General features: G+C 42.5%; 3 protein-coding genes across 3 annotated transcripts; 2 read left to right on the forward strand and 1 right to left on the reverse strand.

Annotated features, from left to right (window-relative positions):
• Positions 1–2365: 2365 nt before the first annotated feature.
• Positions 2366–4408, forward strand: GLAREA_04120 (uncharacterized protein; the record flags this gene model as incomplete). Its single annotated transcript, XM_008084373.1, has 1 exon — positions 2366–4408. The coding sequence occupies one exon, from the start codon at positions 2366–2368 to the stop codon at positions 4406–4408; it is 2043 nt and encodes a 680-aa protein (XP_008082564.1).
• Positions 4409–4518: 110 nt separating this feature from the next.
• Positions 4519–6726, reverse strand: GLAREA_04121 (uncharacterized protein; the record flags this gene model as incomplete). Its single annotated transcript, XM_008084374.1, has 1 exon — positions 4519–6726. One exon carries the CDS (start codon positions 6724–6726, stop codon positions 4519–4521), a length of 2208 nt encoding a protein of 735 aa, XP_008082565.1.
• A 2875-nt stretch (positions 6727–9601) lies between these two features.
• On the forward strand, positions 9602–11431 carry GLAREA_04122 (Cytochrome P450; the record flags this gene model as incomplete). The annotated part of the gene is made up of 5 exons (XM_008084375.1): positions 9602–9676; positions 9765–9877; positions 9955–10391; positions 10457–11013; positions 11072–11431. 5 exons carry the CDS (start codon positions 9602–9604, stop codon positions 11429–11431), a joined length of 1542 nt encoding a protein of 513 aa, XP_008082566.1.
• Positions 11432–12251: the final 820 nt, after the last annotated feature.

Consider the following 12251-nt stretch of genomic DNA (forward strand, 5'->3'; position numbering starts at 1 on the left):
TTTTCAAGAATCAAACCTACATAGAATTGTGGTCATATCAGTTATTTTGCTCTGTCATCTAAGATTTACTTTCTCTCAACACTGTTTTTCAGTAATGCATTCCTAATCTAGGATTCTTGAGTAGTGATGATTATTCATTAGAGTGAGGGACACGTATTTGTGAGTACCAAGCTCTGTTGGCCAATCCGAAGACATTTAGATTCATGAGGAAACCAGGATCCGAGAATGAAATAGCAAATGTTGACGTACTCACTTACCATCTCGCCGGCGTTTCTGTAGCAAAATTCTTGCTGTCAATCAGCAGGCAAAAAACTTCATGAAGAAGACCTTGTTTCACTAATCATGATCTCATGACCATGCGGATCTCTGCTTTGGTCTACTCAACCTGTCATCCTTGGGTGCTCGTCTTAGTTTGACGCAATTCCAGCGTTCGTCCTGCGACCGAGATTGTATCAGACCGTTGTGACGCTACCACAACCAGTACACACTTGAACATTATGACACGCGGAGAAAATTAGTAAACTCAACAAGCTATCAATCAGCTCCCGATTGCTGCCGAAATGTTTAACAGAAAAAAACACCGCACTGCGCTTAGAAAGTCGGCATGCAGATACGACCCAGCAACTTATCGACAACGATATACAGGCGCAGACACACAACGATGGCATGTGTAATCGAATGAATTAAAGTAAAAGACCTTATAAGACTAAGCTGGTCGACTTTATATCGTCTTTCAAATAAAATTTATACTTAAGTGACTTAGCTACTACTAGTTGAATTAGCGTTCTTATTAGTATTACTGCGATGATACGACGTGATATTTAAGGCTGGTAATTTTGTTCTTTAATAACCGGTATAGTACATCTTCTAGACATTATATTATTATAGTAGTATACTATATAAGTTAGTAACGGCGAGGTGTCGGGGGGCGATAGCGAGGTTACACAAGTAAATATAAGCGAATACGAATCTAAACGAAGCTAAATAGTCACGTGTTAATACTATTAGTATACTATAGTATACCGGACAAACAATATAGTATAATTATCGGAATATAGTACTTATTACTAAGCCTTCTAACTAATATATTCTAGTATATCGCGATCTCTAATACTATTAAGTACACTGAACTGTTGAATAAGCTGGCGATAGTCGCCTTGCACTTAGGTGAAAAAAAAACGTCCAGTGAAGCTCAACAGCTGAAAGTTAATACAAGGTTTTACAGTAAAGAACCCCGTAATTAGTTTTGTTCAAGCTGCCGCAAGAGCTGAAGCAAGTTGTACCACTGTCGCAGCCTTAGTATTAGTTGATTCGCGCGCACTCAGTTCAGCCGAAGCAGCCCAGTAGAATTGACGAATAAACACATGCCAGGTAGCCATACATATGATACGCCACCATCCACTTCCAAATATCGCTGTTAGACTGACCTTCGCTATTTATCCATGTGTTGTTTCTCAAATATCTCAATTAAACATTGAGTGTTATCTTGTTTTCCTGAATTGTTTGTAATTTGGTTTGAGGTTCTAAAACGACAGCAACTCAGATGGCTCCTCGGTCAGGGGATCTCTGTCATTATTGTCAAGATCATTGTATTACCCAAAACTCCAAGTCTGAACCCAGTTTAACTCAATGAAAGACGGGAGTCAGTTGTCTACAAAAGGGTCGGTGATTATAGAATGGTTCAAAGCTGGGTGTCCGCTTGCTGAGTTTCTGTTGAAGAGGGTTATCGGAGATGCAAATGTATGAGTCAACAAACCCTACATCGTGCACTTATAAACAAGGGTTTTTCATTATAGGATACTAAGATCTTTTTATATGTAGGATATGCTGAATTCGGACCTCAAAATCTCAGTCAAGACTTGGTGTTGCTCAGTTCGTGGGGAAATCCACAAAGCCCATTTTACGGTTGAAGGGTACAGCACGAATTTTCCTACGGGCTCAATGATGAAGTCGGAGAACAAGGTCATGAAGAAATTTAACACCGAAATATTCACAAATTCAGGTATGTCTACAATATTATTTTTCTGTTGCATCATTGATTCAAATATTATTATATGCTAAAAGGTATAACCCATCTTTAAGATGATCCGCTCTCCCGGTATATATCTGGGGGGCGCGGCCGCTTGCAGACGAGCATGGGTCTGAACAGAGTCTTAAATTGGCACGCCTCTGGATCTCACGATGTATACAAGGAGGGCATCTGAATTGCCCACCCCCGGCAGAATCTCCCTATCCTTTACGGCTGCTCAATGTATCCCCAGATAACACCGGTGATCCGGAATTAGTTCGTCTTTGTATGTTCACTCCAGGTACACGAGGCCACCATCTGGCACTAAGTTATTGCTGGGGGACAAGCCAGAAGTTTATGGCAACTAAAGCTACTCTGCCTTCTATGCTCCGCGGAATTCAACTGGAAGACATACCCAAGACCTTTCGCGTTGCAATCTCCGTGACCAGACAGTTAGGGTACCAGTACTTATGGATAGATGCGCTATGTGTCGTTCAGAATTCTGATAGTGATAAAGCTGAGCAAATATCTCAGATAACGCATATCTATCGTAATGCTGTCTTTACAATATCTGCCAGTAGATCTGCCAGCTGTAACGATGGATTCCTTGGGCCGCTAGATCTGGATCCAGAAAATAGACCGGAGGTAGTTTCTAGGAAAGTTCCGTACAGCACTTTTGAAGGCGTCGTTGGGCGCATTCAACTCAGAAAGTTCATTCCCTTCGACGCAAGCGTCCAAACAATGCATAAAAGGGCGTGGACATACCAAGAGCATTGTTTTTCGATAAGAGTTCTATCTTTCGGCAGCCAAGTTAGTTGGCAATGTGCTGATGGTGAAGCCCTAAACTTTGGGATCTTAAATGACGAAATCAGTACCCTTATTACTATGCCCAAATTGAGCCCAGCCGCAATCGAAGACATCATGTGGAATTCGATTGAGAATTCCATAAAGCTGACGTATAAGACAATACTTATCGAAAACTCAGAAGTCGGGACGCTAATAAACAAGGTGGCGGTAAAGACAGCAAGACAGGTGATGGGGAAGAGGTCGCTAGGTAAGAGCGTCCTTACGGAAGACCCCAATTCGAATACGGTGTTAAAGATAGTAGCATCGAAGTTATTGATGAAGAAGCTAAATAAGTTCAAGCTTTATATGGTTCGCGTCGGAATGAGTGAGGCACTGAGCACAAATGCTTCAGATATCTGTGAAGTTATCTTCGATATTTTCTGCGATTATTTTGTTCGGTCATTCTTTGGGGATAGAGAAACACGCAATCTGATACAAACAATGTTTGCAGAAAGAGATCTCGCCGCTATCCTGGCCCTCCTGAATCCCATGTTAGTCCGCATCTTCGCGATAATGATGGAGCGATCGACAGTAATGCCATTTAGGAAAGATAGAAATGGCGAATCCCAAGCGGAAGTTGGCGGAAATGGTATTCTGGGGATTATTCGAGCGAGTACTACTTTGTTAGTGGACATTCAAGCGGATGCACTCGACATGTTAGAGAAAATTGGCATCCGGTTCCCGAGGTCAAAGGAAGAGGAGGAAAAGGATATGCTCAAGCTCCTTCCAAATCTCATCGCAGGCCTCACCCTCTCACCACAGATCATAAAGCGGGTACTCGTAGTGAAGACACACTGGCCTGTGGTCGTGGAGCGATACTCGCAACGCTCATTGTCGGATCCAAGTGATCGTCTACCTGCCATCTCGGGGATTGCGATCGACTTTAGTAAATTCACAGACGGAAGGTATCTAGCTGGTCTGTGGGAAAGGACCTTTATCCATGGGCTGATGTGGCATCAAAATCATCAAGTCACATCAGACTCATGGCTTCCGTTGAGGCCTGAGAGACAAATTCGCGTATTTCGACCTAGCGCATGCTCTTACATAGCCCCGTCGTGGTCGTGGGCTGCAGCAGATGGTTTGGCACTGTACCCCAAAATTCAAGGAAAAATCTCACAAGACCTTAAAGTCCTTGGATGCGATTTTTACCCAGAAAATCCGGGACAGCCTTTCGGTAAAGTTATTGGAGGCTCCATACGAATACGGGCGCCACTAAGAAAGGTAGATCACAACTGGTTTACTACCAGCTCGACTAGCTATATCAAAACGTATCCAGATGTGCAAAGCAGGCTTGCGTATATTCTTGACCGTGAACCCGATCCCTGGGATTACGACTCCCATGTTTTCTGGCTGCTAGAGCTTTTCCAGTCTGATGGTAAGTATGTTGAAAATAAACATAACTCGCAGGGTTTGGTTTTGGAGAAGCTCAGAGATAAAGTTTTTATGAGGGTTGGAATATACAAAAGAGCAAATCGGGGTTGGGTAAACACAACTAAAGTCTTGAAATGGTGGGAAGAAGGGCATTCCACTGTCGAAACCATTGAGATTATTTAGTATACATTGACTAAACAGTGGCTTCCTAAACAGGTCTCTTAGTAATTGAACACAAGTACTGAAATACTTTTCAAGTAAATTTAAAGTTTTGGCTTACAAAGTGTATCATGTTACTCGATAGTACCTGGTAGGAAAACTGTATCCAATGATAACCAAGTCAAAGTACTTGTACTAACACGCAGATCCACAAGATCCGACTTAAGAGAACTTTCCTCGGTGAATTGCAATTTATCGCCAGGGACCTCCCACTCTGATCCCTCTTCTTTCCCAACCATAGCAGCTCTTCCTATGATTTCAAACTTCGGGTGAGGATCACTAGAGCCAGTTTCTCGAAGAACAGCACAAGCACTAGAATTCCAGAACTGACAAATAAAATCTCCTTCACGAACATTCGCTGGCGTAACACCAAGTGTCTGATTTGAGCCTATGAATAGCACAGGCGATACATGTGACACATCCTCATCATGGTTTGCCACGATATGTGGGGTAAGGTTCGTGATGGTCTGATGAGAGCTGAACGAAACAATATTCCGGTTGCAGAACTGGGTTGTTTTTCCAATCATCGATAGAAGCTTTTCGTTAAGGCCTCTCACTATTGATAAATTTTCGACATTGGATTTGCGGAGGTAGCATCCTAATTCGACTTTCCAGCATTTCTCGGCTTGGTGGGATGTCGCAAGATCAGAGATTGATGGTCCAAGATGTTCTAACCTGCTGACTATTGCGCCTCGGAGAAGAAATTCTGGTGATTCGTTCTCGATATTTGACGTTTTTATCCATGCTGAGAGGTCTTCTAGGGATGACTCTTTCCAGTACCACGTTAGGTTTTCTTTTGGTTTCTGGTCGTCTTCTAGATACTTCTTCAGAAGCCAGGCTATCATGGCTGCTCCAGCTACGCCAGCGACGCCAAGTGGGATAAGATTTTCGGATCTCCAATATGAATACTTGGAATCTTTATCTTCTTTCTTGCTTCCCGTTTTTTTGGTATTGATGTTCATCCCGGTACCGAATAGAGAAGGAAGAATACCGAGCCCGGCGGATGTCTTAGAGAAAATCCCAACATCATTGCCATTGGCTTCAGGTCGATCTTTAGCAATTTCCTTGGTACTTTCCTTTTGTGAATGTGAATAGTCTGTAGAGGTATCTTTTTTTGTTAAGTCTTTGGTGATTGCCTCCTGAAAGGTTTTGATTATTCTTGGCAGTTGAGTCTTCTCTCTAGTGAGCAAACGACGAACTAACGCTGCAAAATAGACTGCATCAATTGAGGATGTCTGCTGCGACTCCAATTGAAGTGAATGGAAATGATGCCTCATGATATCGTGATACACTTCTGGGATGGACTTTTGGTAATTGATTGGAATTTCCTCCTCAACCGTATCATTGGCTAGACCAATGAATGCATACACTTTGTCGTGCTGTAGGGTACAAAATGCGTCTCGAAATCCATCGACGAGATTCTGGAGTGAGAAATTCCCTTTCTGTGTGAATTTCGATCGTCGCATGGCGTCCAGTTTAATAACTGTCTGAGTTGCAGCATCGTTTGAGTTTTTTTCTCTGTACCAGTTCAGCAGTTTGACAAAGTCATTCCATTCCATTGATTCTGTTCCGAAGTACACCATGATTGTTGAGGCCATGCCGACTTCTTGGATGATCCACGCTCGGTTCCAGTACCCTTCATGAATCAAGCCGTGGACAAAGTATTCCAGCTTTATCTCCGCAAGCTGTTTGGCTCGCGTATCGACACTCTTAGCATACCCAAGTTTTTGTTCATGCTCTTTGTCGACCGGCTGATTATGTAAGCCTAACCATATTACCACTTGCCGGGCACGTCGGTATATGAATCCCATCAGAGGTATCTGTCTATTTTTCTCCAATGGGTTTGTTTGATCGATGCATAGGAAGTCAACCCACAATGCCTTGCGAACGTTTCTGTCACGCAAAGAATGCAACGCATACCACAGATGCTCTCTCACAAGAACCTTCGAGCCATTAAGCCATACTGGTTCGTGCTGAGTGTCGTCACCCCATTCGTAAGAAAGTGCGTCATATGTCGGATTATCTTCAAATGTGAGTGATTTCAGGTCACATTCAATCATAGAGCCTCTCTCTCCTGGTCGCAATATGAGTAGTCGAATCCCGTCAGTTGTGGGATCAAGGGTTGGGTACCGGAATTGAGGCTCGTTTTTTTCTTTCCCTGTGTCATTAAGCATTGTAAAGAGGAGTACTGATGTTGCAATGGCAAGCGTGATGAGACCATCTTGTTTTCCTTTGAAGCGATCGAGTGAAGAACGAGAGGCTGTATCTTTTTCTTCCGACATTTTGACTTGGTTCTCCACGAGTCTGATGATTTATTCAACACGCATAGTTCGTTAGGTCGAGAGCTGCCAAGTGTTTTGCCAGATGGTGAGTTGTCATAGGCTGTGCAAGCGCCTTACCTGAAAAAATATAGATATATTATTTCTCCCGCCACTGTCGATAAATTTTACTTTAGTCCATTGTAGGCCTAAATTTTAAACAGGCTTTCGGCCACTGTGTTATTATCATACTCAGGGGCCGTTAAATTTTACCGTGATCTTGATTTGAGATCTTTGGGTTGAGTTATAGTGTATAGTGTCGAGTTATCAGTACTTCTTTTACGTTTCATAGCAGCTACCTACTCTGCTTATAATACTCTCCTTCTGCTTATTGATATCATGGCGAGAAAATTGGACAGTCGCGTCCGAATCAAGCTCTCATCCTTTTGCGGTGAACAGAAGCCACCTCTCCTCCTGAAAGCGACCCTTTTCGAACCTATGCAAATGACCTAATGTTTGTTCTGCTCTACATACCTTTTCTCCTTTCAATTATTCGGTCGCGGTAGTATCTATGGCCCTTCGCAAGCTTTGGGGCAGGGCGCGCCGGCGCCGGTATGGTGTACCATTCGGTCACCTGACCCGTGTTTAGAAAGCTAGATCTCGTGACTTCCTCGAGTGTAACGGGCGAAGAAACAGTGCAATAGTCAATATTGTCTAATCTACACATTCGCTCTATAAGAAACCGCAAGCGACTCGGCAACTATTGTTTAAGATAATTCGTTTATAATAGTTTCCAAAGGGCTGTTTGTTAGCGGATGTGTATCAGATATAATATATCGGAAGATAAAACAAAAAAACTTCCAGGGTCTCCGGAAACGAAAGTCGTATTCATGAGCTCGAAAAATCACGACTTGGTGGCATTCATTGCACACAGCTTGGCTATACAAGTATCAAAGCTAATTTTAACTCGATAAAATCGTACATTGGTGTAACATCAAGGATTACGAATGCTAGTCTTATTAATATGACAACATTCTTGTTCCTAAAAGAACTCGTCAGAAAAGAGTCCTTCTACAGCCAAAACTTTCACTAAGATTAAGAAGTAAATATTTATTTCACTTCGGTGGAAAACAAAATCCATGTTTCTGGGGCTAATATAAGCTGAGCTTTCTCTTTCACAATAACTGTGTTAATGGCTTTTGTTGTGATAAAAGTTCCGTTTAAGGAGGTTGTGACGTTTCCAAGAATCGACTGTCTCCCTACTGCCATTAACACCTCGACACAGCCATCCTGCCGAAATCTCATTCTTTTGAGGACCTTAGCTTCCTAGTCCCAGTCCTCGCAAAGCTAGCTAAAAATACACGATAAAGAGGCAAATTCTACGACCATACATCCCGGAGTCATCAAGCGCATGGAAATTGAAGACTGCTGAGACAATCTCAACTATCCTCTTCCCCTAGACACACTCTCACCTCAGCATGTCATGTCATCATACTAATTTCGGCCGTACCACCGAATTCCTTCTATATCTCCAGCCTGTACAATCATCTCCAAAAACGTTCTCTCTATCCCTCAAGGGTTGACAGAAGGTCTCACTCGACATTTCTTACCGAGTAAACAAGCAAACGGTTAGAGTAAAAGATTCACAGGAGATATTTCCCCAACCTATAGGCTTGTTTTTCCAACGTGGAGTGAATTTTATTTGTCAGCTGTGAAATAAATACATGCTTCTTCAAAATCTAATAGAGGTTTCTCGGAAAGAGTAGACTATTTACGTGTACCACGTAAGCTTCCCAAGATTAACAGAAAAAGAAGCACAAACCTGACTGTGAAACTTCACTTGATTTGCATACACACATCCTGTTTGTCTGTCTTTTGTATTCTGACCAATAACTTATTCATAGCTTGCCAACATGGTAACAAGAACAACAACTTCCTGTGAACTCATTACTAAAACTGTAGATAATCTATTTATTTCATTCCAAATGACATTCCGCAGTTGCTTTCCCGTCTTTAGTCCACAAGCAATAGAGGTCTGTCTTTTTTAGAGCGACCGTAGCCTTCTATACTCCGCAAATTGAGTACCGGCCTCAATTGTAGTTGCTGAAATGTTTCCAGGAAACAAAACGCTTTTACCTCGAGTGCGTTTATGATAGTGCATAGAAAAGAATAACCTTTGCCGAAACCCTCTCAACAAGCTTCATTTATTCACTCCCTTCTCGAAACCTTCTTATGTTGTAACCTTACACCACAACACCGCACTCTACTCAATTATTCCTAATAGTCTAGACTAAAAAAACCTTGTTTTGGCAAAATTCCGAAAGCAAGTCTGCAACACAGAAGAATTCACCTGTTAAAATGAATAGAATTACGACCCAACTATCCAAAACTTGCGTCCACGACTCCGCGCCGCCAAATACGGCAAAAATCTAACAAGATTACTAGAGAGGATATACCGCGCCATGTTCTTACCCATATGCTGCATGTTCAGTAATCACATCAGTTTGATACTAACATCAAACGATCAATTTTCCCCTCAATAATTCAGTCTTCCTTCCTATCAGTCTCTCGGTACGTGCAATGCACCCAGGTTGTCTTGGCGTTTGATGTCAAGACCAACGCTCTCGCCCTTTGCTTGCGGCACAATAAAAAACCCTACACAACGCTCCAATCATCGCCTCCAAACGGTTTAGTGCTTACTTTCGCTTCCGCCAACATATTCCGGCGACTTTGGTCGTCGGCCGCGGTCTGCCATGTTAACATGTATGTAAAAAGTCCGACAATCATCCTTAACACACGTTTTTAGCTTACTTAGTCCAGTAGCTTTGTGTGACGTTTCCTCACTTACAGACTACTTTGGAGTTTTGGGAAGCTTAATGGTCTCTTTAATACATCAAACATGTTATCCCACAAGTCAGAGTACGGCGAAAACTTATGGGCAACAGATGGTATTGCTGGGCTTTTTTTGAGTGCGGTAAAAAACATCCACCCCACGTGCATGTAAAAGATGTTCTGGAACACACGAGATCGAGGACCGTTGCTGATAAGAAGTCCGTGAGCAGATATTTATATATGCTACATCAAGGTGTATCTATAATCTATATTTCCATCCTCTTGCGAAATTTCCTGGTCCCAAATTGGCAGCTGTATCAAATACTTGGTATGCATATCATTGGTAAGTCTTTCCCACGATTTGCACTGGGCTGTAAGGTTTTTTGCTTGCATTTAACCAATTAACTTATTCAATTCAAGGTTCTCCGGACGCTACCCTTGGGCTATCCAAACTGCACTCAAGAAATATGGCGACGTAGTCCGCATTGCACCCAATGAACTTGTCTTTATCACCCCTCAAGCCTTCCATGACATCTATCTGCCTACCCAAAATGGTCTTGAACTATTTCCGAAGACCGATTTTCAGAATCGGGGTAAAAATCTGGGCGGGTTAGCATGGGAAGAGGATCCAATTCGCCACCGCGAAGTAGCGAAGAAAATGTTACCAGCCTTTAGTATGCGCAACATGAGGGCCATGGAACCGGTTTTCACTCGCTATATTGAGGAGTTTATCTCCCAGATGAGAGAATTGGGTCAGGCAAAGAAGGGAGTGGAGCTTGTCAGGTGGATACACTGGTTGACAATGGACACAAGCGCCGATCTCACGAGTGGTGAGAAGATGGGCCAGATGAAAACTCGTCAGTTCTCCTACCTCCTGATTCCTACTCACTAGAACAGTCTTGACATTATTTTTTGTGTTTAGAGAAGGATTCTCCCAATTTACAGGTTCTTCTGGCCTTCAACTACCTCACGACGGTCATACAAGTCTTTAAACGCTTTCCACTAATACAACCTCTCCAGTATTTATTTGCTCCTGTCTCAATGATCCTTCCCTTTCTTCGCATTGAATCTCATTACCGAGAAGCCGTCAAACGGCGCATTCAACGTCAGACTCCTGACCATGTGGATTACATAAGTTTCATGTTAAAGGGAGGCAATGTGCCAAAAACCAAGGAGGATTATACTCATCTGGGAGGGATAAGCTTACAAGTTATGTTTGCAGGATTTGGGGCTATGAGTGACTGGTACTATAGTACTATGGTCTATCTTCTTCAAAACCCTGCTGCATATAATTTACTTGTGGCGGAGATTCGAGGATCGTTTGAGAGCTATGAGGATATCGAGTCCGAAAAATTAGCACGACTCGAATACTTGAATGCGAGCCTGAAGGAAAGTCTAAGACTGATTCCAAGTCTCAATTCAGGAATGCCACGCTTGAGCCCAGGAGCAATAGTCGATGGGGTCTGGGTGGCAAAAGGGGTATGTTTAGTTTTCTAACGCTCATTCATAATTTGGTACTGATACCAAGGCTGGATAGACTCATGTACAAACTTCAAGTTGGGCTGTATCACGTAGTGATCGTTATTTCCACAACCCATCCATCTTCTCCCCTGAAAGATGGCTTCCATCAACTCACCCACAGTACGACACCAAGTTCAGCGGCGATAACCTGAAAGCCTTGTTCGCATTTTCCATTGGCGTTCGTGGATGCATGGGTAAAGAGATGGCGTGGATGCAAGGAAGGCTCTTTTTCGCAAAGCTATTGTGGTGTTTTGATCTCAGCATGGTAGAGGGACAGGATATATGTTTGGAAAGAGATTTGATACATTACGGTTTCTTCGAAAAGCCGGAGGTAAGATTTCGGCTGACTCCAGTTGACAAGGAAAGCAAAGTTTGAAATGCTTGAATAAATTCCAGAGTTGTTTGTTAACAATTTTTATGTATTTGAACCTAAGAAGCAAGCATACCTGTCATAAAATCCATACCTTTGTTGTAGAACAGAATTGGATGATGCAGACCGCTTGATTTTTATTAGCAAGGATGGAAAGGTAGAGTCTGGCTAGAATATGAGTATGCAACCAAGTCAGCTTGCCTACACGACTATTTTATCAACCAGAACCCCCAAAAATATACTAAGAACAGCAATGTAACCTCATTGAAGTATTTCTGCCCTTTTTCTAGTAAAAATAAACTACATAGCGATAAAAAAAGCCCTTTACACAAACCCCCTACAAGCATTCATAGATCCTCTACCTTACTGGAAGAAGTTTTCTATAAAGTTTGATAGAACAGACATCATGATCCTTCCAACTTATTCACCTTCGAGCTACTGACACTAAGTCGAGCTATAAATCTAGACCGGAATCAGTCATTCTACTTTCAACAGCTATGTTCAACGTCTGATATTATAAAAACTTTGTGTAAGAACGGGCATAATCTGTATGTGTTATTTCCATATTTTTCAAGGACTCCTTATCACCGAAATTATCCCCACCACCAATTTATTCCTCCTGATTATATATATATGTTCTCAGGCTCCCCACCAACTCGGATACCCATACGGTATATTGTAACGACAAAGGGACAGGTTGAGTGAACACAAAGTTGAGTGGCAGGTCGGAGGCCACTTCGTACATGATGCTGTCCTAGACGTTTACATTCTCCAGCTTAGGATTGAACCTGCTAGTACTCGTTCAGAATAACACGCCTGTTAAAGA

Source organism: Glarea lozoyensis (genome assembly GCF_000409485.1).
Source record: "Glarea lozoyensis ATCC 20868 chromosome Unknown GLAREA2, whole genome shotgun sequence".
Classification (NCBI taxonomy): Eukaryota; Fungi; Ascomycota; class Leotiomycetes; order Helotiales; family Helotiaceae; genus Glarea; species Glarea lozoyensis.